The sequence below is a fragment of the Diprion similis genome, chromosome 4, assembly GCF_021155765.1.
Source record: "Diprion similis isolate iyDipSimi1 chromosome 4, iyDipSimi1.1, whole genome shotgun sequence".
Taxonomy (NCBI): Eukaryota; Metazoa; Arthropoda; class Insecta; order Hymenoptera; family Diprionidae; genus Diprion; species Diprion similis.
Genome location: NC_060108.1, coordinates 7,075,194 through 7,101,243, shown reverse-complemented (window position 1 = coordinate 7,101,243; position 26,050 = coordinate 7,075,194). Strand labels below are relative to the sequence as shown.

At 39.8% G+C, this 26,050-nt stretch overlaps 1 protein-coding gene and 1 long non-coding RNA gene across 3 annotated transcripts in view; one reads left to right on the top strand and one right to left on the bottom strand.

The window, feature by feature from the left end:
- LOC124405318 (breast cancer anti-estrogen resistance protein 1) overlaps positions 1-20,485 on the top strand; it is a 108,242-nt gene extending 87,757 nt beyond the window's left edge. For both annotated transcript variants that reach the window (XM_046880131.1, XM_046880130.1), the window contains 5 exons: positions 839-1,157; positions 3,519-3,889; positions 8,428-8,720; positions 11,862-12,227; positions 19,758-20,485. In XM_046880131.1, the coding sequence (XP_046736087.1) occupies positions 839-1,157; positions 3,519-3,889; positions 8,428-8,720; positions 11,862-12,227; positions 19,758-20,045 (1,637 nt within the window). In that variant the 3' untranslated portion in view covers positions 20,046-20,485. The remainder of the gene's footprint in view (positions 1-838; positions 1,158-3,518; positions 3,890-8,427; positions 8,721-11,861; positions 12,228-19,757) is intronic.
- On the bottom strand, positions 20,359-21,548 carry LOC124405330. Its single transcript, XR_006929097.1, has 2 exons — positions 21,147-21,548; positions 20,359-20,498 (listed from the first exon to the last, which is right to left on the bottom strand). It is a non-coding gene; the product is annotated as an uncharacterized LOC124405330 (long non-coding RNA).
- Positions 21,549-26,050: the final 4,502 nt, after the last annotated feature.

The window sequence follows — 26,050 nt, the reverse complement described above, 5'->3', positions numbered from 1 at the left end:
ACTTGTATTTGAAAAACTAGCTGTTCCCGCACATGTCACACCAAATCTGCTTCAGTCGAAGCTTTTAGTTTTTAAAAAATATAAAAAATTTTATAATGTTCAGGATAGACAGGAAAAGAGATTATATAAAGCAGAGCACTATACACTTCATACATGTTTTCACTCAAAATTATGACTCGAGGAATATATCAAACCATGAATAGTGTTCAAGTAATTGTCTGCCGACCTTATAGCTTGCATTGTGTATGAAAGCAAATATATAATTGTAAGGAATGATTATTAACCATTAACCCTTTCATGCGTACATTTTTCCTTATATACGATTCACTTGAAATTTTGCGTAGATAAGCCTTTGGGGTTACTGATTACGAATGTGAACTCAAAATTTTGAAATTCAAAATAGCTGATCCAATATGGTGGGCAAACAAAAACACCAAGGACAATTTTGAAAAAATTGTGTCAAATTTTTTGATGTCTTGAGTTTGTGCAAGAATTGGCATTCGGAATTTCATGGTACCTTAGCAGAAAATGCTTTTCTCGTAGAAAAGTACGAATTTCTACCTTTTGCTTACATGTGCTGTTTTTGCAATAAATAAGTAAATAAATTGTATATTTTTCAGACTTGGAAATATTTCAAGGACCGCGTGGAACTGAAAAACTCGGTAGTTGTTACCAAAAAAATAGTTTAATAAATACAAAATCTACAAGAAACAGGGGGGTCGCTGAGTGTCGCAGCGTAAATCAAAGGGTTTAAAAGCAGGAGCTTTCGAATATTGCCTTTCTAGATTTTCATCACGTCTCCATTTCATCTAATACTCGACCTAATATATTTTTCTAGGGCGATATCCTTCTGGGGCGAGGAGCTCGGTGGATAGTGGTGGTGACGTAACCGATTGCTACGACGTTCCGCCAAGGGCTGTGCCCGTTATTCCATCGCCAGCTAGTAGTCCGAGTCCCGCGCCTTCCTGCTACGACATCCCTCGACCACCGACGTCTTACACCCCCAATTCGAACTGTTCCGCCGGTTCCGCTGGGTCCATTGGATCCGGGTTGACACCGATGGATTGCTATGATGTTCCTAGACCTCTGCAGCCTCTCACTCCAAGCAGCTCAGCATCCAGCTTAACCAACGATGGATCCCTTAGTGGCTCCAATAGGTATATTTGAGCACAATACGTTACGGATGAGAATTCACTCCTTCATGGTGTTTCAAATTTATTTTTCTTCTTTGTTTCATACGTATTTTGGTTCCTGAGTTTGAATTGAAAACAAATTAAAGCAGCTAAATGTTTTAGATCGCTGGAAAGTCCTTGAAAGAGACTCAGTAAAGGTAATTAATTTTTCGATGAAAATTAGGAAAATTTCCGATACAAAATAATTTTAATCGCCAAAAAAAATTCCAAACACCGGTTTCCAATTTATCGTAAAATAAAATTGTTGGCCCTGCTTTAAGGGGACAGCTTGATAGCTCTTACACGTACGTATATGTATATAAGAATCTCTTGTTTGTGATTTATTGGTCACACATTCGCATCCTGAAGGCAATAATAACAATTGTATCTATTCATCATGGAGTTAATGCCCATAAATACGATGCTGGGTTATTTACATAATTATTTCGTTATATGATTTCAGAGCACGCTTACCCTTGCACGTGTATGAGGAATAATTTAAGATTGACAAAAATAACTTCCATTATCTTTTGTTGTGCTTCTAGAAGGCGCTTAAATACTGCACGTGCGCGGGAAATAATTTGAAATTTATCAAAGTAACATTTATTGCCCACGTACGGGCCGTCAACTCCTGCATTGTATATAGACGAGATCTCCTACGAGATGAGATCTGTGGAGAGTTTGTAGCTAATTATCAGCTCACGACGTAGATTGCTTGATATTTATAAGCGTTCGAATTCTGTACGCAATACAACTAATACAAGCTTCAGAATCGAACGACTTGAAATACTGGATCAATACTTGGTACAGATAAAACCAGGCAGGAATTGAAGAGGAGAATTAAAAATGGTACTTACAGCCTTTTTAAGTTTCCTCTTCAATTGCCTATTGCTCTGTCGTGTATTGCATTCCAAATATACAAGATGAACAATCGGAGCTAAGAACAATCATACTCTCAAATGTGATTTTACATTGGCATACTTATTGGTTGTTTATTGTGGGTGACAATTCTTATCAATCTGAAGAACATAGTCAGTCCCGCACAGCAAAAATGTAATGAAGAAACTTAAAAACGACAAGTACTATAAAATATGATTGAGGAACGGTATAATATTTTGTAATAAAAATAATCGAAGTTCACTTCCCGTCCAAGCACCAAATTTAAAATTATTGATGTCCAGATGATTTATTTATTCATCATGTAGCGTGTTCAAAACGATGAAGCACAAAGCGCACCGGGGCACATCCCCTTGTTGTTATAACTACAAAATGAAATCAGATGTACCTGTCACGGTACACACATTACGCCACTATGTACATTCAGTTTCATTACACTGTTATACGAAAGTTTCTACTTCTCCGATATCATTCCAAAAACTCAGTATCCATGCAGGTGGATTCTAGTTATATAAAACGTGATTACGGCAAATAGCGTTCTTGTGTTCAATAAAATTGTGCAACGAATCAATGAATCGTAGTTACAGCCCACTGCATTTAGTTACGTGGGATAAAATTGGTAAATGAAAAAACTAAACAGGCTGTTACATTCAATCACCATTTTTAGTAATATCTAAAGAGAGCAGGCTTATGCTTGTTAGAATTATATTTTACTTTTTCTATTCACTTATAAACATCAAGGAAAATATTCTTCGTTCTGGGCTGTAAAAAATTCATATCCAATATTTGACCTGCCCGATTTTACACCGGTTCCACCGATAACCCCGTTTTTTAAACGTCTACTTTCCGCACTTGTAACAATATGAAATTATACACATTCATTGGCATTTCAAAGATTATTCAACAAAAATTCAAAAACTGCACAGAGAAAAGAAAAAGAGTAGATTTCACTCAGAACTGCAGCAAAAGAGAGACACATTCAGGTTTTTGGTAAACAATACCCATGTCAACTATATTTTTACTATAAATGTAGCAAATTTTACCTTGCACGGGATGGTTTTCACTCTTCCTACAGTAAATTCTGCATTTGACGAAGTATATTTTACCAAAAAACCTGACGTGTCCCTCTTTTCCTATAGTTTTGAGTAAAATCTGCTCTTTTATTGTCTCCGTACGTGAAAAAGGTGTCTGTTCTATTATAGAAAACCTCGCTAATCTTGATGAAATCAAATTTCTTCCTTTCTCCTACTGTGTTTCCTTCCCGGGAAGTGAAAAGCCTAATTTCACAAACTAATGGTCCCTGATGACTCGCGGTAAATTCTGCAGTGCACCAATGAGGGTTTCTGTAAGAAAATTGCCATGTTTTCAACGCCTCTGCAGGTTCTTACCCCTTTGAAGTGTAGATCATTAGTAGAGAAAAAAGAGAAATAAGAGCTTCTTGTTTCTCAGATCAAGCCTCGCCGCCCCAGATTACGACGTTCCACGGCCACGTCTTCCCGCGCAGCAATCGTCGGCCTCGAATCAACCCTCAAGACACAACACACCTGTGCCACATACGCCGACGCCACCCCCGTCGGTCCAGCAGTCCCAACAAATTTACGACGTCCCTGTGAGCAAAGAACTTCCTCTGGAGCTCGAATCCGCTCTTGAAGGTCTTCAAAGGCTCCAGGGAGAGGCTGGCTCCGCGATTGCTCGACTTCTCGGCTTCGTAAGTCCCGGATGGAGGACGTCTCAAAAGCTAGACACCACAGTCATGGACCTCAGACTTGCCGCTCTCAGGTTAAGAACCTCCCTACACGATTTGGCAGAATTTGCTGAAGGTGAGATTTTTCACGTATCAATATGCTTCACTTATCAACACCTGGTGAACATCTTTGTATATCACGCTGCAGAGAACCTTTCACGTAAGTCCGTGAAGTTGAACAGATGCATTTCGCTGATGTTTTGTTGCTTTGCCTCGGACCGTAGAAAATTATTCGAATTTTATAAAAATCGAATGTTGATATGACATCTCACCAAAATTCCATGTTAATCGAAGAAGTGAAAGAATTGATGTATTTAGGAATGAATTCACAATGTCTCATCCCAGGAATACATAGCGATTCCATTCAAGTACTTTTTATCATGTCGTTTGTTCGAACAGAAACAAACCCGTTTGTTTCCAAGTGAGCGAACTACCCTAAAAACCTGATTCATCTGATTTTAATTTGAAAAGAGAGATATTATATTGGTTTTATTTTTGAATAACTCATCTATTGAATATAAATGTAGGTTCGCAATGAAACTAACCGTACCAGTGATACAAGTATTAAAGTCGTAGTACAATGTGTGAGTGAATTTGTATAATGATATTATGGCTCTAATTAACTGTCAATTGTATGACGAAGAAGACTTGAGGTATGTAATGAATTGATGAAACAAACTTTGATATGAATCCATAGGTAAAGTGGGTAAGAAATATACACTGTGTTTCTTCACATTGAGATCGCGCGTTAACTGTACGATGCCGAATTCTAAACCAATGTTGAGTGTTCCTTCTTGACCTCTGTCCTTTTTTCAGCCATGTGGCTTCTATCCATACCGAGACTTTTTCTTGAAAGGACCTGCTCGACAATTACAACCCGTCCAGTTTATAGGCGCAGCCAATTTCGTAAAACTGTTATCGACATCGTAGATATCGTAGTGGCACCGTGACCCGACCATTCTTAAGGAGATGCCCTGATCGATTTCAGCAATGACGTATATACGCATCTCAAAATATCTAAGTCCACGTGTTATATTGCACGCAAACGTAAAAAAAGGCTTGACAGCACGATTTTGTATGCAATCATGAACAAAAACACTGTAATATATTTTTATTTGGCAGAAGTAAAGAAATGGCAGTTTTTTTTACGAATTTACTATTGCGATCCTGTAGAATCCGTGCCATTTCTTTATTTTTGTGTCAAATGAAAAGTTAACGCAGCGGTTTTCTTCAGAATTGTGTATAGAATAGGGCTGTTGAGGCCTTTTTCGCGTTTGAGATACGTGGCCTTCGATATCTGGAATAGGTCAACGTCAAAATCGACCAGGGCAACCACTTAATACGCCAGACGTCATGGTTAGTGGTCACTTGTCCACCGGTCGATATAGGAAATTTGTTTTTATGAGCTAAAGCTTGCTTCAGGCTGCGGGCACGGATGTCAGCCAATCACAGTTGAGCAAGTTGAATTGTGCGCGTTACGAGCAGGTCCTTTCAAGTAAAACTTTCGGTAGATGTATTGTTGTACTCCAAGAAAACTGTAAAAAAAAGACGCAACGCCCACTTACACGCTCACACACGCATCCTTATAGGCACACAACTTTCTGACTCTCTCACCACGCATGCTCACCGCCAGGTCCACGCATAAATATATTATAACCTAAAACGAAATAAGCAAGCCACGCAAGCCACGCACGTGCCCAGGCCATAGAACTTATGCCCAGGCATTATTGGTATTTCAATATCGTTGTGAATAAATATTAAAATTCATAAAAAACAAAACAACAAAGATTCTATTTCATTCGATCCAAACAACTAACATAAACATACGTATTTTAGTCCGTCGAGAAAACAAATCTTGTGTATTGACGCATTTAGCATTTATTAACACCCTGCTGGCCATCATGCTAAAAGTCTGGTCTGCATTCGGGTCAAAGGCTTAGTCTGCACTTATGGAAACTTGTAGCAAAAAAATTTCATATAAAAGTTCTTTACATTTGTACCGGGTTATTTTCGCGATGCGACCCATAGGGACTCCTAATTATAGACAAATCAGGGTACAAATCCACCGTGACTTTCGCCGGGGCGACATCAGCTAACAAAAGAGTTGTGATCCTGATTTGCCTATAATTAGGAGTCCCTGTGGGGCGCATTACGGAAATAACCCCGTGTATACGGAAGTTCGAATTCTAAATGTTATACTATCTATATTGATATGTTATACCTTTGAATATTGATAAAAATCTCAGATTTCGTAACTGATTATCAGAAAAAACAAACAGAATAATTGATTATCTCAAGAAACCAGTATAATAACGTTTTGTGCTTTTCCCATAGCGTACAAAAAAAAATCTATCCGTGAAAAGATTTTATTTTCGCGAAAAACTGAAGTTGGGTTCACTTATTTCAATCATAATCTGATTTTCAGTTCTAATTTAAGGAGTAAAGTCGACCAATAGAATAAACATCATTTTGATTACTCTACCCGTTTCCGAGTTATAGTTGGACTCAAGAATTTACATTTTCGGAAATGCTCGCATGCACGGACATGCTCCATATGTTCATCTGAAAATGAAAGTGTGGCGGTCATTCACCACCAGGAAGCCGGCGAAGACAAAATTTATTGAAATATTATTTTCTTCTTACGGATAATTTTTACCAATATTTATGTCGCCTTCGTAACACGCACGACTGGCTAGTTTCATCTCCGCGTATTGCGTCCATTACTGTGTGGTCGTCTAAGCTTTGCAACTTTGCTTATTATTGAATGAACCATTTGTTATCTCTGTTGTTACACCAATCTAAGCTTCTGACGCCAATTATTTGATCAATCACATCAACATCTTCACAAGAGGTAACTTTTTGAGGTCAGTCACCGCTGCGAATTGCTATTCTCGTTGGAATATTTTTGTCTGCTTTCCGCATGCAAGTATGCGCACTATGTCGTAGCAAACCGAACGGTGCCGAACCGAACAGAGGCCAACGGCTATGTAGAAATCGTGGGATTCTCTGATCTATTTATTTGAGCTCTTAATTTTTTAGACAGTTTTAGAATGTTTGCAAAACTTTTTCATAGTATTGAACGAATAGATATCGACATATCAAAGGTAGATCATACCATCTCGAAATTCAAAAATATGATCTTGCAGGTTGTCACTCGAAAAGGTGAAACTTCAAATTTCAATTAGAAAATATTAAACATTTTACCATTAGAACGGAAATACATTTCATTCGTGCCGTAAAAATTATCGCCTGTACTGGATTGTAGGTTGCAGTGACGGGCTATTCGTTAAATATGCACAATCAACCTTTCATTTTCAGAAGTACTGTAATAAAACTTCCTCTTTTTTCTCAATACAAGGAAGTGGGTAGTTAGTAATAAGTTAGAATAGTAATATGGTTAAATCTTAAACGTTTCAAAAGAGCTATCTGATACATCGGAACGTATTTGAAATCCACTTTTAATGAAACCAGTGTTGACTATGAGCACTTGGTTTGTGCTTGTACCGTAAACTTTCAATGATTTTTATTAAAACATTGTTTATATTCATTTCAAGATCGGTCAATATTCAACCGAATTTCTCCTACTTGTAAGGTACTTATTCAGTTATAATATTCCAAATTACAGTCGATTATATTAGTTGAAAAACTACCTCTACATGTTAATGATCAAACGAACGCATCCTGATTTTTATGACAATGATTGTTGACCGGAAATTTCTTTAATCGTTACTATGAATAATTACACGAACAGAATTTCTTCAACTATATTGAGTTATTGTTTTCAATGAATACGTTACGCCTAACGATCAATCAAATTCTTTTCATAAACTTGCAACCAATTGAGTAATATTCACCTATGTAATGACAGCTACTGGCGCATTCTTAGTTTAAATCACACTACGCATTGCCTACATACAGGCGTTCGTCGATTGTACAGTCACTATGAAACTTGGTATAGCAAGTACGAATCAAATTAGGCTACACAAGATTATCAGTATACTGATTAGTATAAAGAAAAAATGTTATCTGCCTGACAAAAAGTCCGTTGAGTATACTAATAACCAGGCTGAAATAACTGTAAGTAGGTATTCCTGTCTAGTTTGTGGGTACTTTATTTGGTTTACTTTCAAAACTGCAACGTAAAAGTCGAATAGAGAGAGATTTTCTGTTTCAATTAGGTTTCTTGATAGGATTAAAATTCAAGACAGGTTAGAGGTAACGCGTTTCTTAATAACATGTTTAGCTGCTGCCGACTACTAGTATTGAAGAATGACTGCGGTAAGGCAGAGACTTTGTTGATTGGAACGCGGGTTAAACACGAAAACGTTGAAGGGTATGTTCCCGTGTCTCGAAGTTAGATGTTTTGAATATTTATTTTCACTCTCATCAACTGTTTTTATCTTTTCCTCTTGAAAGATGCTCAAGTTCTCTGTACGATATACAGCGCCACCCGACTTACGATAAGTCCATCATACGTTGTCAGGCGATCAATTTTTAACATGTTTCACACGATGAGCGCAGATTCCAGAGTTCCCGATTCCAATAACCAATACTCTGTAAGTTGCCTCCAGGGAATCTCAGAGTAAGGATTAAGTTTTCAATCTATCTTTCAAGGGACCCTCGGCAATGCGGGAAAAGCGCCTGACAAGGGTCTCGCGACGAAGCTTCGCCCGCTGGTGAAAGCTCTTCGCGACTCCGACCGGCTTGTTCAAGACGCAGCGACCGAGCTTGACTCGATTAGATGGGATGTTGCAAGGCTATCTAGAGGCGGCGATGACACACCAACCCCAACGAACGGGTCACCCCCGTCCCTCTTACCTCATCCGCAGCCGGATCCCTTGGATCAACTCATTGCATGTGCAAGGGCCCTCACCGAAGACGTTCGTCAAGTCGCCAGTTTCATCCAGGTTATATTCAAAACGTGACCTTGTTTTACGATTTTTTCAGATTTGATGTACGAAGGATGGATATTAAGGTGTTTAAAAGAAAATATTTTGTTTTGCCTCAACTCCCTCAAATGTTGGTGTTTGATAGGAGGAAGATCCTCCCAATAGGTAAGGTCTCTAGCTCAAGTGTAACAGGTCGCTTACTTAATTTTTTATTTTCCATTAATTTAACACACGCTTATGGGAAAATTCAACTTTTTGTTGAAAGTTGTAATACTCGTAAGCTATTCTACATTCGTTAAATTCGTGCATAGACCTTTGAAGCATCTATAACGAAGCATACTTATCATCATTACAACGAACATTAGAGTAGGGTTGTGAAAAATGCATTGTTTTATTAATGCATTGTCCATTTCATTATTCATTAATTTTTCAATGATTAATGCATGCCACATATGTCCAGTGTGTATTTCTTTGGCCGTTAATAACGGAACATCACTGCATTATGCATTACACATCCAATAAATAATGCATTTTTTTCCCATTATGCATTATTTTAATAGTTATTAATGGGGCATCGCTATACTATTCATTATATTTCCAATGAATAATGTATTCTTGCCCTTATGCACTATTTTGATAGTTAATATAGTGATAAAATTTGATATGATTTAAATAATCGATGAATCATAATTATCAATACAACTGTTATTTAAAAATTAATTGACTGCAAATACTCAATACTATTTATTCGGGATATTTTCACTCGTTACTCTGAATTCCACAATTATATAGGTATTTTTCAAGGAAATATAGTGCATTGCTTAATGACAGGCAGAAAAAAATGAACTATGCATAATTTTTGATATTATCTTTTGAAAATTCCATTCCATACTCCGTTAATGCAGTTAACTAATTCATTATATTTTATATATTGTGCGTACAAATAAATACAATCAGCTCATTAGCAAACTATACATAACTTTTCAAATAAAATAAAAGATAAGCCCTTTTGCCGTGTAGCCACAAAATGCGATTTCAATAATATAAAATAATAATATAAATGTTTAAAATAAAAGGCATTTGCTGTGATAACATGCTTAAAATATTATTTTAAAACACAGTAAAAAAATCTGACTCTATAATTTACCCACACCTATTACTGCAGTCATGATTAGTGCAACGAGAATCCATGAATGCATTGTTGCAATTATGATGGCCAATTACTTTGATAATGATTGTTGCAATTCGAATCCATTCTCATTACTTTGGTAATAGATGATGAATTATTTTTAAATTAATGTTTTTGCAACCTTGCATTACATGTATGTTCTAATGATGATAACGTATATTCTTATGCTTTGTAATAGAGGTTTGGAATGCTTGAAGAATCAGGTTCAGGGACCTATGCATTTGAAATGAAAAGTCATAAATGGTTTACAAATATTTTAACTCTTAACGAAAAATGAAATTTTTCTATTTCAAATGTATGGGCAATAAAAATTGAAAAAGCGACATGTTAGACTTAAGCTAGAGAGATCATCTTTCTGACGGGTCTTTTTTCTATAAAAAACCAACATTGAAAGTGGTAACGGCGGAGAAAAACTTTCTTTGAACTACCCTAATTGATATATATTGTTTACAGGCAGAGTGATGCAATAGATTTATCGTTAGTAGATACAATTTTATTTTAGCTTAACATTTTGGCTTTTAGTCCGTCCCAATTATCTTGGAATCATTTACTACAATCGAGGTCTGCGTTTGATTGTGGTATTTGTACACTGTTCGAAAATTACAGAGCTGAGTTTGTAGTAAAGATATTTTCCTTATTGTTAGATACCATAATCTGTATTTTCATCATGTTGAAAATCAAACCGAAACATCGTAGAAATGGAAGGAATACGTTTCCACTGAATTTTCTTCCAACGACTTTGATATTTCTACCTTTTGAACGAAGAAAACGTAAGATATGTGATCTCTGGAAAAAAAAACCTATTATACAATTCTGCAAATAAATTATTTCAATTAGATTGATCTTTAATTACATGCCGATTAATGATTATTTTAAAAGAAGCATAGTTCTTGTAAGTATTTGCAATTTTGAGGCACCCGAGTGGTGTTCGTTACTTCGATCACATTTAAGAAATCTTGAATCACAAACCAATAAATTTCAACGTTTGGAACATTTATTTAATGAAAAATAAAGGTAACGCCACGCCAAAAGCACATTTTGAAACTTGTAACACTGCATAAAACATTCTAAGAGTGTACATGAATGAAAAAGTGAAGGAGACAAATATTTATAGTCTGTCTAAAACATTTTCGTACATGTTCAAGTAAGGAATCTGGGATTCAAAATACAGTAACTTCATGCTAATCTGAACTGATGTGAACCTAACCTAGCTCGGATAATCGAAAGACTTGAATAATAGCTATTAAACTATTTACTTTCCACTTTTTTTAAGACTGGGGTAACTAATCACCCCGTGTGGCCGTTAAAGGTACAACAATATGTTTTTGAGTAGTAACGAAAATGAATTAATATGTCCGGTATGAACAAGTAGAATCATGTGTTTGCATTATCTAAATACGTTGAAAACGACCAGAATCACAATTATATATACCTATTCTGGAAAACCCGGTTATAAAAGCAAAATTCAACTGCAACAGACATGTGTATTAGGAGTTAAAAAAAGCAGATATTTTTGTCTGATGCAGCACAGAAGAGCTCGGGTAATCGCTAACTCAGATGAAGCGGGCTCGAATAAGAGAAGCTGTATCGCAAAATTCCATCTAATCGCAGAAAATATGCAAACTCAACTGGGTTTTACTTTACATACTCACTTTATAATATGACGAGATACAAGTTTGAAACAGCTTATGGAAAATTTTTTGTACGCTGAATGCACTAATTTACCTCAAATGATCAGTTGATACCAAATTTCGACACCATATTTCCGCAGCCGAGCCCATACTAGAAAATTCTATTAAGTTTGAAAATGTGGAGTACTGCAAAGTTTTTGCAAAGCACGTTAAAATTCTAATTCTACAAATATCCACAAATATGATCTTTATGATGATAATGGAGAAAATGAGAAAAATTTTAGCATGCAATGACAATAAGAAAAGCACTAACAAATCTTATTTTAAATTCCACATTAGGGAAATTCAACGCTGCTCTTCAAAAGATGCTCGGTAATGTCGAGCGGGAGTAGTAACAACGGTAGCAAGGAAGGAACAGGCGAGGACTACGACTACGTGAATTTGGAGTCGCGGGAGGTGGTCGCTAAGCAACGAGAAGAACTGAGGGCAGCTTTGCCGCAAGAACTTAGGAGCAGCTATGATCTCCTCGTGACGGAAAATGACACTGCCGCGGTTCAGGCACCTCCCGCTACTCCCACGCCGATGGATCCGAACGATAAACAACTTCTGGCCTTTTATGCCGCTCAGCTCATAACTCATGGTGCTCATCTCACCCACGCTATCGACGCCTTTCTGCAGACTGTCGAACGCAATCAACCTCCAAAAGTGAGAATTAACAGCACATTAGTTACCTAAGGGAACGCAGTTTAATCTAATATCCTAACCTGACGTAACCTTATCCTAACCTAACCTAAGGGAGCTCAGATTGCCCCTCAGAAGACAGCTCCTAACCTAACCTAACCTTTTTTTTATCAGTAAAATCCTTCGCCCGGCCTTGCGGGGAACTCGCTTTGTCTTCTTTCCCTGGAAGTGCGGGGAACCATCCCAGCCAGCATCATTACCGCTGCCGTCGTTACCGTGTGATAGGCACTAATGATTCTAGCCGCACACGGGCGTGTCGTTGCTTCCAGCCCTCCTCCTCCGGTTTTTGGGAAATTTTGCGAAACTACAGAGTTGACGAAAAAATTCAAGGGTGCTTTTTTTGGATATCAATCAGCCCCATGCTCCTATTTCTGGAGACGTCTACTGCGTCGGCACCTATGGGTGCTCCGTATAATAATACGTAGTATACTACTTTCGCCAGCATCTTCCGCCTGGCCTGTTTTGGTCTGCCAAGGTTGGGCTTAAGCCGTCCCAACGCCGCTGCGCTTTCCGTGGCCTGGCTCGCTGCCTTCTTGATATGTCCGCAAAGTTCAGTCTGGCATCGAATGTACTCCGCAGCACTCTTGAACGACGCTACTACGTATTCTTTGACAGTTAACGCCGGCAGCGTTAGTTTAAGGCACCTGACGAGAGCTACCACCCCAGTCGTTTTCACCGCTAGTTCTAGCCCTTTGGAGTCCACCCATCGCCACACTGTCTGGATTGCCTCGCTGATGTTCCTCTCCAGTCACTCCGCCGTCCTCGCAGTAACGATTATGTTCATACTGTCCGCAAAGCCCACCGTTGTCGCTCAATCTGGCATTTCTAGTCTGATGGACCCGACATACGTGACTTTCCACAGGGGTGATCCTAAGACTGAACTCTGTGGTTACGCCTGCCGTCATGCGCTTTGTCCTGTCACCGCCCCGTGTGCTATAGATGAGCTGTCTGTCTGTGAGGTAGCTCCCAACTATGTTCTGTAGTTATGCTGGGGTGCCCTCCCGGTTACTCAGAGCCTCCATGATGCTTCCATGCCTCGCCGTGTTACACACATTTTTAACGTCAAGAAGCGCCATCGCGCACGGAGTTGCAAAGCGCCCCTCTTCGCATTCACTATCCTGACTATGCCCACCACCTCGTGAATGGCTTGGGTAGTTGAGTGCCCCCTTTAGAAACCGTACTGCCTTGATGCCAAGCCTCCAGTCGTGTCCAGTCTAGCCGCCAGCCCCATGTGTAAAAGCGTATTCAGGGGCTTTCCTGCTGTATTGATCAGGCGAATTGGGCGATATTTCGTGTGCACACCTCGCCTAACCTGCCCCTTGGGTACCAGCACAAGCCTTTGCCTCTTCCAGATCTCGTGGACGTAGCGTTCCCCGAAACATTTGTTGTACGCTCTCATTAGCAGTTGGCGGGGGCAGCAGTTCGTCACCACTACAAGGGCTTCATCAGGGACCATATTTGGGCCTGGGGTCTTCTCTCCCGTCAGTCTTTTGGCTGCTATTTTAAGCTTCTCGTCAGTGAATGGGGGCGGTTCTTCACCCAGCGTTATCGTGGTCCTTCGTAAAGGGCCCTCTTCGCAGTTTGGAAATAGCTCCAATATTATCCGCTTAACTTCCTCTTGCCTCCTAGTTTTTTGTGAAGAGCCTGTAGAGTAGTCTCCACGGGTCCGCGTCCACCGTCTTCTGAAGTTACCTTCAGCACTTAATCTTGCTCTTTTTATTGCCTTTCGGAGCTCCTTCCTGGCCATCTTGTATTCCGTGTGCTTGGTTTTCGCCTCTTACCTGCTGCTGCTATTGCTAGTACAGGGGGGGCAGGATCGTTTCTACAGAGTTCGCTTCTAAAGAAGATATTTTGCCACAAAGTTCGTTCCTACATAATTATTTTTGTCCTCCAATTACTGCAGGTCCATTTCCACAGAATTGCGACCTGCAGTTCGTCGCTGCAGAATTCCAGTCTGGAAGTTCGTTTCTTCAGAATTTAGGACTGGAAGGTCGATTCTACAGAATTTGGTTCGAGAAGTTTGTTTCTACACAATTCGGTCCTGGAAGTTCGTTTCTACAGAACTCAGATCTGCAAGTCCGTTTCGCTTCAACAAGTTCGTTTCTACAAGCGGCGCTGCAACCGAGAGGTTTGTTTCTTCAAGTGGCCGTTAAACGATTCAAATTAAATTAAGAGAGATTAAATTAAATTAAATCAAAATGTACGAAATTAACAATTAAAAGTATGAGAAACGAGCTTCCAGGACCAAATTCTATAGAAACGAACTCCCAGAACCAAATGCTGTAGAATCGAACTTCCAGACCGGAATTCTGTAGAAACGAACTGTAGGTCGCAATTCTGTAGAAACGTTCTCTGTAGAAGCGAGCTTTTCCTATTTTTCTCCATAGAAACGACTATTTAGGAGGATCTCTGTGGATATAGACCTAAAATAATTTTGTAAAATCGAACTTTGTAGAAAATGTGTTGTGTAGAAACGACTTTGTAGAAACGGTGTCGACTCGTACAGGCTCTTTGGGCGCGCCTTCTTCTTTATAGACATGCTCTTCTCCTCTGCGTTATCTGGTTTGTCGACCGGTGTGCCACTGACTTGCCGCGCGGAGCTGCTCTCCGAGGCATTGCCGCACTACACACCTTAACTATGACTGTCATAGTGTTTCTTACCGTGTCGTTCTCGGAGGTTCTGGTCCTGTCTCTCAATTGGGCGTCCCCGTTCTGGATCGCGCTCGTCATTGCATTGTGGTCTACTTTTTTAGTTGCCGATCCCGTTACAGGTCGTAACTGGCTGGCTGGTCCTTGGCCCTGAGCCTCCTGTTCTCCCGCTCCTGTGGTCGACCCATGGTCGCTCAAACTTGGCTCTTTCAGGACCACCCACTGCTGCACTCTCGCCAGTAGATTCGCGCTTCCGATTGTTATGTTGATCACTGATATCGAGCCCGTTCGTTGTCTCGTCCATGTAGGTGCCCTCCGTTGTTAACATGGAGATCGAGTCGTGCAATAAAACGGGGTAAAAATTTCTTCCTTTGGCTTACTACTTCCGCGCCTCACTCCGGGGATTGAGCGTTCAAATCGCCTGCCACCGGTACATTTCCACTGTTGGCTCTAATGCCCCACTCTAGATGATCCAGTTGGGATTCGGGAACCTCGATTGGCGTGTATGGCGAGTAATAGCAACTGTATACTCTAGTCAATTCCATCCACGCCTACACGTGCCCTTCTCTTTTTCCCCTGTTTGTCAGTGGCCATTTATCGACCGTGCTTGCCGACGCTATGCAGCCCAGTAGGTCTTGCGCGGCACGGCTCCAGTTTAGGTTCACCTGTATCACCGTGAATTTAATTCTCTTGCTTTGCTAAGCTCCCTCCGGTAAGCTGTGCAGTTTCCACTTCCGGGCAAGTGGTTTACTCTATTACCGTCCTCGTAGCAGGCCAAGCATACGGGGTCGTTTTCACACTCCTTCTGTCTGTGTCCGCTATTCCCGCCCCTCCTACAGCTCCCGACTCTATCCATCTCTGATGTGCACTCTGCGCTCTAGTATCCGAGACACCGATAACACCGGGTCACCTGGAGCATCTCCCTGACCCTGCACAGTACCCGTCTTACTTTCACTCGTCCCGTCCTAAGCTGCTCTTGCCTCGAGCCTCACGATGGCCGTCTGCGTGCCACCGTACACTGGCCCGAGGGCTATCTGCATCAGGACTTCGTCCTTGTCATTGATGACTTTTTCCAGTCCGTCTCATCTCCTGCTCATCCGTCGTCTCGTCCAGGTCTCTGATTTCTGTGATTATAGTCGGCTCGAGAGCTCTTACCTTTGCACCTGTCTCCACTGCTTCCTCGAGTTAGTCCCATAACTCTTTAACTCCCGGGCTCCCTTTTTCAAGTTGCCTTTGTCTTTCTGACCCCGGCAACTTTGGCTCCGGTCCGGTGAAAGTGTACATTCCGTTTGAGTTTCTTAAGGACCTCTGCATCGCTACTACCCCGCTTCGCTCTGATCAGTACAGCGGCCATTCTGTTACCCCGATCGCGGCCCACGCCTAGGTTGAGCTGCTGCTGCTGTTGTTGTTGTCGCTGGTTTTGCTGTTGTGGTTGCTGTTGCTTCTGTACCACTCCACTAGCCGTCTCTCTGTGGCTACTTTCGTTGCCGCCCTCCCTTTAACCCACCCCTTTTTGCTCGGCTCCACTGATTACCGCGGCTTCCTTACCTTGTCCGTAGTTCCCCGGTGCTTGGGTCTCTCTACTCGCTGGCACGTATCCTTTTTTCGGTGACCCCTGCGCACGGTGACGCTTTTTTCTCTTGGCCGATTTTGCATCCGAATTCCCGGCGCCATTTGAGCTCGTGGGGGTACGATATCCTCCCTGACCAGGACTTCAGCGCTCCCCGCTCGTTTGGTCGGTGCGTATATATTCGGCCCACTTTTTGGTTTCCTGTTCGGCTGCACGTCCAGGTCTGTTTGAGTTACCCCTCCCTCGTTGTCTTTGTCTCTGTTGCCTATCGTTGTGAAATTACGATATGGCTTTCCTCAAATGCATCCTCCGATGCTGTGATAGCGCCGTTAGCTCAGCCCCATCCTCGTGTCACTTGTCGCATCAAAAGCTCGAACCTGGTGGTCGAGTCTTTCAGGAATACATGTACGTTCTTCGTTTTTTTTTTAGTCCCTCATAGCGGCCAGAAGTTTCCCTAACTCGGTCACTACCACGCCGTTATATTACTTCTCTCTGTGAGATGTACCCGCCATCGCCTTTCGCAGTTCCACAGTGGAACGCTTGTTGGTCCATGACAACGGTTTTGCCGGCCTCTTAGAAGTGTTAATACTCCTTAGTTTCACCCTGGGTCTATCCCCCGGCAGTGACTGGGGGGCTGGAACATCCTCCTCATCGATCAACTTCATCGTATGAGCGGTTGGTTTCGTTGGTGCAACTATCTCTTCACCGAGCCTCTCCCCCTGTGAGGTTTTCTGAGTGCTTCTGCTCAGGACCGGTGCTCCCGGAGGTGTTCTGGCTAGGCTGTCTCGCAATTCCTCCCATAGTTGGTTACCCTCCGTTTCCTATGGACCTTACCAACCTGGTTGGATCTCCTGGGGCACTTGGCCTCCGGGGGTATTACCGCAACAAGTTCACGATGTAGAGCTTCACGCCCCCATGCCACGAAAAGGTGACTGCTCTGCAGAGGAATCTAACCTTACCTAACCTAAGGGATCGCAAATTAATCTGATAATGTCCTAACCTAACCGAAGGGAGCGCAGATAATCTGCTAACCTAACGCTACTTAAGGGAGCTCAGATTAATCTAACAATCTCTCGAGGAAAACCGAAACGGCTTCATTTTTACTTGCAACCTTATCGTTATCAAATGAAAGCGGATTTAAAACCGAACAATCACGAATGTACGAACCAACCACGGAGTTTTCTCGCAAGCGGTGGGATTGTTACTCGCTGCAAATTTGAATTCTTCCTGATTAAAAACTTATCAAATCTTGCAAGTTTCATTACGGTTATATCGTCCCGAATTTGACCGAGGTATATGACTTGATATTTCAGTTTCGAAAGAGTTCTATCATAAAAATTCGGAGAAAAAAAACGTAATCTCAACTTTCGATGCAAAGGATCATGATAGAGTTATTTTAACAAATAAGGCTGTATATCAAGACTTTTCGGAAGCCATGTTTCATGAATCTGCCATGAAAAATTTGAAGCAAAAAACGGTATCGGGAATCAGCGGATAATTTGCGAACCCTTGTGGCATGGTGCCCTAGAGCGTTTCGTAACAAGCTCCGTAGCAGTGGAAAAATCTCATCGAGTACCTATAGCAAGTTTCAATGGGCACAAACTCAAAACCCTCGGCATTATAGGCACTAGTTATAGGGACACAAATATGAGAACAGTTCGTGACTCAGCCTAAAAAAAAAAAGAAATTTTTTGTCTAGTTTTTTGAGGGCTAAGTCGAATTCTAGATACACTTCATGCGCTTATTCCAAAAATGGCATCACCTTCGCTTCACCAGGTCAGCCTTGGAGATAGGGCACACCGCCTTGAAGTTGCAAAGACACCTGTGGAGTATCAGACCTATTTCTGGGTATCTCAGGTCTTTTCTAGTAAATTTCTCTTTAGAAAACAACTGAGTGTAGAAAACAAAATTGCTGACTTTCTGATATCCGAAGGCCTATATCTCGAGAATGCCAAAGATATCATTTTCATACCTGTAGACTTTTTTTTTATACTCGATGAGGTTTTTGCGATGATAGAACCTTTATCATAAAATACGCCAGGGTTGATTTTGGCATTGAGTGTACAGCACTTCGGATCGGTAACGGTATTCTGAAGTGACAGCCAATTGCCCTAAAAATCGAGCGATCATTTAGTGACAGCTCATCGCTAAGTCACCCTGTCAAATTTACCATCTAGATCTTACAAATTTAACCTTAGGTTTGGAAAGATCACCTAAGAAAGCCTTCCAAAATTTTTCATGAAAATACAAATTTAACCTTAGGTTTGGAAAGATCACCTAAGAAAGCCTTCCAAAATTTTTCATGAAAATCCAGTAAACAATTTTACTGGTACAGTCAAAACTCTCCAAACGTATAGAACCTTCAAGCTCATCCACACAAATGCTTGGTTATGCAATTGTACGCAAAATGACTTACATCGTGAAATGTCTCTAACCTAACCTAACAACAACCTATCATATAAGCTATAATTATTAGCGAGTGGTAGAAAAAGAGGGTAATATAAACGTTTTGACAGTTAAGGGGGTGCTCTGGTCGATTTCGACGTTGCTGTATATATGTCTAAATATTGAAGTCCACGTATCTCAAACGCAAAGAAGGGTTTAACAGCTTCATTTTATACATATGTTTGATCGAAAATACTTCAATACATTTTCATTTGGCATGAAATTCACAGGCATGAATTCTTCGAATTTACTATTACGATTTCGTAGAATCCGTGCCATTTCTCTATTTCTGCGTCTAAGGAAAATGAATTGGAGAATTTTGGTTCAGAAATACTTATAAAATGGGGCTGTTGAGCACTTTTTCGCAGTTGAGATACGTGGACTTCAATATTTATAGATATATACATCAATGTTGCAGTTCAGGGCACCCCCGTAACTCTCAAAACGTATATATTACCCTCTTCTCCCACCACTGGCTAATAATTATGACTTATATGACAGGTTTTTGATAGGTTAGGTTAGAAGTATTTCACGATATAAGCCATTGCACATGCGTTTGCGGAACGAAGTCCTTGTGCGCATTGAGTGTTCAGAAAAGCGGCAGTGGAGAAAATATACGGTTTGACTTTTATTCGATTGGAGATTAATACCCATACCTTCAGAAAGATTCGACTGTACACGTAATTGCCTAGTGATTGGGCCTTGGCGTTGACAATATCGAGGTTCCACTATAAAAACAGATGACACCAATCAGCGTCACGCCATATCCAGATGTTAATTACGTTATAATGTTTTTTGCTGAATATTTTTAACCATAACCCTTCCTGCAGGTTTTCTTGGCGCATGGAAAATTTGTCGTCCTAAGCGCACACAGGCTCGTACACATAGGAGATACGGTGCACAGAAACGTACAGAGGAATGATGTTCGAACGAGAGTATTAGAATGCGCCAATGCACTGAGTGAGGCACTGGCGCAGACTGTGTTAAAAACGAAACAGGCAGCGCAGTTTTTTCCGAGCGTAACCGCCGTCCAAGAGATGGTGGATAGCGTCGTCGATGTATCGCATTTGGCAAAGGACTTGAAAGTCGCCGTCATCAACGCCGCTCAACAGCCTTAAACACCTACTTATAATAAGTGTACAATAAATTATTTGTAAGTTTTTTGTGTGCCCGCGTGTGTGTGTGTGTGTGTGTGTGTGTCTGTGCCGTCAGTTTTTCCAACAGTGAACCAATCCGTGCGCCTAAGGTAGGCATTCGGAGTTGCACTTCATGTTCAGGTTGAAGCCATTCCAAACGTCAAACTGAATTTGATGATAGCCATACTCTCAAATTTCTCATTATTGCCTTTGTTGATTGTCCGGTTTCAATTTTTCGTCATTTTCCACATTTGGTAACGTTCAAGTTATTTTGAAAAATGATCTTTGACGTTTGTTATGCCCATCGCGGGATACGGTGCTCAGCCTGAACATGAGCTGTAACTTTGGTTGCCTGCCTCAGGCGCACGGTCGTTTCGCTGTTAAAAAAATTCACGGTACACCGGGTTATTTCATTGATGCACCCCATAGGGATGTCTAATTATAGACAGTTTAGGGTACAATACATTCTGAGCAAAATTCCGATCATGTAAGAATGAATAAAAATAATCGATTTTCGGTTGAACCGATTATTTTTCCCGATCATAATCGAGTATAATCGATTATTTTTCAAACTCGATTAATCGACCGACTCGATTATTTTTTCTCGCAATCGGTTGATGTTTTTTGCTCCCATGAACGACGCAATACAATATCAATTTATGTGATTAGCGTATCAATTATTGTCATTGTCTTATTTTCTAAGTACCTATTAGATATAATAAGTAGAAGATAAATGAATGTTTTCACTTGAAATTGGAAAATATGTTGAATCAAACTATAAATTATCAAAAAACTTTTCCACGATTAAGGTCACATACTGAAATTTACGAAAATTTGGTTTCATATGCATCGTTTCATAAAAATACTAAATAATTGATTAATCGATTTATTTTTTACTGATTCAATCGAGTTATGATTGATTATTTTCTTGGACCCGATTAATCGACCCATCGATTATTAATATTATATTTAGCGTAGTGGCTATCGCTAGTCTTCTGCTAGCGCACGGCTGATGTTTCCCCGACTGAACTTGGAGCTCTCCTGAGAATGTATATGTACTCTGAATTGCCTATAATTAGGCACCCCTGTGAGGGTGTCAAGGAAATAACCTGGTATATGTATTAACCCTCACTAAATCCGCCCGATTTTCATCGATTTTACTATCGGACGTACACGAAAACACACACATTGTCCTTTTCATTCCTGTTCTGAACCATTGACGCACGACGGATGACCTTTCGCACATAAAATGCGCTTAAAAATTTAAAACCATCTTCAATTAAGGTTGATAAAATAGAATTTTACAAGCTCCCAGACTTTTATATACCGTTATACTAAATTAAATATACGTAAACAAGAAGTAGGACATTTTATGCCCTACACGGCGTCTTCCGATACATCGAATACCAATAATCAGGCTGACGGTAAAAAGACATGAATGCTTTAAGGTATCACAAATGGAACGACAACTCACTTTATACGACCGACGAACGTCAGATTAGGTTATCTGACCATCGCGTTTACATTATACGTATACAAAAGCTATTCAATTTTCGAATTTTATTATAAAGAGGGGCTTTGTTTTTATAATTAGGGCCTACATCAACACCAAATTGGTACAAGTAACGCTACTGCCAAAGTAATATTATACACGTACGTACGAATATTGAAAAAACCGTACATATGCTGTAGTTTACTGTAAGTATTGAGATAGAGCATCGTGAAACACGTATATAAAAATGCGTGCGGTGATGATTATACCAATGTATATACAATATAATCCTGAAGTGGTATACACTACACACACATATATATATATATATATATATGTATATATATATACAATACGAATTGAATGTGGTCCTCGATGATCGTTATTAGAAAACTTATATATAGTTGTGTATGAAATCATTCAATATTTAGATACAGAGAAATACTGAGATAAAATTGTAATAGTGATTCAAAATATACGCAATAGACGCGTGTAAGACGTAACGAAACTATTTATGTACATATTATAATTTAATACGTGAAGGCTGTGTTTGATTTGAGAATTTGTGTTATTGGCTCTTTAGTTAATTTCTATATACACATTTTCACATTGTAAATGTTTAATTAAGTTCACATCAATTTTGGCTGGTTATTGAACTCGTCATTAAAAAAAAAAAGTTCCTCAATTCTCATACTAAGAACCCGTTATGTTCGGTTTCTCAGTTAAATCTTGAAACAAAAAAATTAAGAACTAAGCGGCATCTTATCTCGTCAAATGGACGTAAAAGTCTGTAGTATTCCGTATTTCTTTTCCACCTAAATAAATATAATAAGAAGATTTCTGTTTTTCTCTCATGGTATTCGGTTCGATTCATACTATGAATTGCAAAATGATGCGAAAAAAGACATTCGTAGCAATTGAAATGACTAGTTCGTCGCACTAGCACATTTGAACTTTAGGCATATGAAGTATTATGGAGTGCAGCACATGGTGCATTACTTTGGCTCGAAAAAGAGGTTCACTGTAGTCTGTGTGGGTTGAACACTTTCACTGTACTGCGTAATATTCTCAGTTTTTAAAACTAAAAACGCTTTTCCTCTGGGTGAAAGATTTATCTCCTGATTTGTCGTAATCAAATGTCGATGTCAATAAATTTTATTTTACGTTGAACGTATTACGAAATATCCCCGAGTAAAAAAAAACACAGCCTAAGCCCAGTAAAGAGTCGCACTATGTATTATATTATAGCGTTAATGTCCTTGTATTATACATACCTTTACCTATGCCGCTACATAAAAATGAAATAATTCATGGAAAAGCTAAAAATGGCGGTTTGATATTTATAAATATCTTAACAATTTATATTATATTTTCGATGTTGATTAATACAGTATTCTTTTTTTTATACAACCGTAACCTTGTTGCTTTCCAAGAGAGGTACAATATCGAAGTTGTGCGACGAAATGTAAATATATTCAAAAAATAGGCGTAAGCTTTAATGACAATTTACACACCTGTAATGGAAATAAATATCAATTACGGACACTTTAAATGTTTCATTACGTGAACTCTTACCAGGGATCATGTAGTTACTTCTAAGTTTTGTTATTTCTTATATGATCGTCAATTTAATTTTTTTTCGAAGAAAAAAAAATTGGCAGGCATCTTTATGTTGAGAGTATGAACATTCTATGCGTAATCTGGTGGTGATCAAAATTCAAAATGGCGGCCGCCGGGACAATTCCACATCATCATAGGCATCATCTGGGCATTACTCGCACTTACTGCGCATCTTCTCGCATGAGATCATCCTTTCATCAAAATTTTTGCAAACAACCCGTTGATCAGTACTTGGTTTATCCGAATTAACAGTTCTTTCAACCTCCATTAAATTTCGCGTAGTCACAGACGCCTTCGTGTACTCCAACATTGATTCAAGAGACACTGACTACATTAATAAAGGTAGAAATCAAATTTATATTAAACAAAGATTACACACTCCGTCCATTCAACGTGAACCTTATTAGCGACCACAGTCCTCCGACTCTGGCTTGCTAAGGGCTACCTCGAGGGCCGCAAACCGCTAGGCAGCGCTAGTCGACTGACTCACTCTGCTTACCCAGTCAATTCGAGTCGATCAGTAAAACATAACCGCACTTCGTGAGGATCGTAAGGTTTGAATGAATAATAAAATGGCGTCATCAGTGGATGAGATGCCCCACCGCCAGAGAAATCAACTTGTTCCCAGCGCTCCTAACGGATTCATATTCCGTTGCGTAACTTTATGTGCCACTTAGCCTATAGGCATTTAAATAGGAACTAGAGAGCTGTGTTGGCCGCTTACCCCCGTGGAGGCCATATTTGTTTGGTGGCATCAGCGCCCTCCAGATGCCCGTAAATGTTTTCAGTAGCAAAATCATATACACAACTAGGTGTAGTGTATAGGAGAGAGAGGGAAGTTTATTCCGAAGTGCGTGCGATTACATGTGTGTATACAGGGTGAGTCAGTTAAAACGTTCAGAATGAGAGGAGCTTAGTTGACGGGCTACGGCCTAATCCGTCAACAAAGCTCTTCCCATTCTCGGTGTTTCAATTGACTCGCTCCAGATTGGCTAAGAGGTACGGCCTGATCCGTCAACTGAGCTCCTCCCATCCTGAACGTTTTAACTGACTCACCCTGTATAATTTTTCACTCCACCTGCACGGAAAGTACAACTTTCGGTCCCTTGCATAAACAGCAAGTTTTACTTTCCGATGCAGGGTGGTGAAAAATAATATACGTCACACGGGAGTGAAAGAGGCTATCCCAAACTGCGTTCTTGCCACCCTTACCTTCGGCTCGAGTGTCAACCTTGCACGCAGTTTGGAATAGCCTACTTTCCCTCCCCAGCTGCGTAATACACTATTACAGTATAGCAAAAGTATCCTCGATGGTTGGGTCTCACCCATGTAATTAGAACTTTGGATGGGTCTTTATCATTTGGAAGAGACTCTTGATATGATAACGATCGAACTTCACAACAGGTAAGTTCGTTTGATCATTCAATTATATTCGAGTCTCGTTTTCATGATAACTATATAGATGTTTAGAGAGTCTTCCAATTACTCAAATTCAAAATTCAATAACGATAGGTCTTTGTAATGTGATCAAAACGACATTGTTTTTTTTTTTCACAAGTAATACTTTTCAATCGGAGCCAAGGGCTTCAGAGACAACCCGAACTTTTCGCGATTTTGCATTTCCAAATTTTTCTGAATAATTGGCTTCAAATAAAAAATCATCCAATTTCGATTTATGTAGAACCGCTTTGGCTTTTTTATTCAAATAAGCCTTTTGCGCCTTCGTATACTGAAAGTAAGCTTCAGATAAAAAATCATCCAATTTCGATTTATGTAGAACCGCTTTGGCTTTTTTATTCAAATAAGCCTTTTGCCGCCTTCGTATACTGAAAGTAAGCTTCAGATAAAAGTTTCACAGAATAACACCAAGATGGCGCGATCAAGTATAAAGGACACTCGAGATATAGCACCGGATAATACAAAATTCACCTACCTTTCAAATAGAAACAGCAAAATAGTTATCTACTTACTGTGTGATAGTGCGTAGTGCAAAGTGGATTTTATGAGCAAAGTAGGTGCTGGGTATGGTATTTTATAACAAATAACTCCATAGTTTGTCCCGCTCACCCAAACACAACCTATAATATCATTGACGGAGATGATTAAAACAGAATCAGTGAGAGTTCTAACATGAACAGAAAAATTCTACTTCTGCAATCACATCTAATTAATTGGGCAAATGGAATTGACATCATGCAAGACTCTGCATTAATTAACCAAAGCCACGAATCAGCAAAAACACAGAAGAATATTGACAAGAATAAAATCAGTAGTGAAGGTATAATAGATATGGACAAGAAGTGTGAAGATTGTCATTATTACTGTCTGAAGGTGACGCATCTCAGAAATATAAATATAGAGCTATGCAAGAATAGTGCAGATCGTAGAGAGCATAACAGTCTTCTAACATCTATAGTGCAATCCAAATTAGCTGTACCGCACCAAACACTGATTCCAGTGTAATAGCAAGAGGAATTAAAAAACTGAAAGAAGCCCAATTAAACCTTTGCGGCATGATGGTCCCTAAGAGGTACGGCTTAAATTTCGTCACTTTTTAGCCATTTATTCTGTAATTAACGGATTTCTGTCAAGTCTTTTGCATGCTGTTGGTAGCTGAGATGTTACGGAATATAGTTCTGTTTGAAAACTTTTCTGCTGTGATCGTCTATTAACGTAAAAAAGTATCTTGCTCCACTTGTTGAAACATTCTCCATGTAGCCACATAGGTCTTATGTACTAATTGTAGTACTTCTTTTGCTCGTGAGTCTTTATTTGGAAATGGTAGGCGTGTTTGCTTACCCTTAAACAGGTTTCGCAGGGGTTTTCGTCGAAGTTTTCAAGTCCGTAGCTAGTAACTAATCCTTTGTTTAGTTCT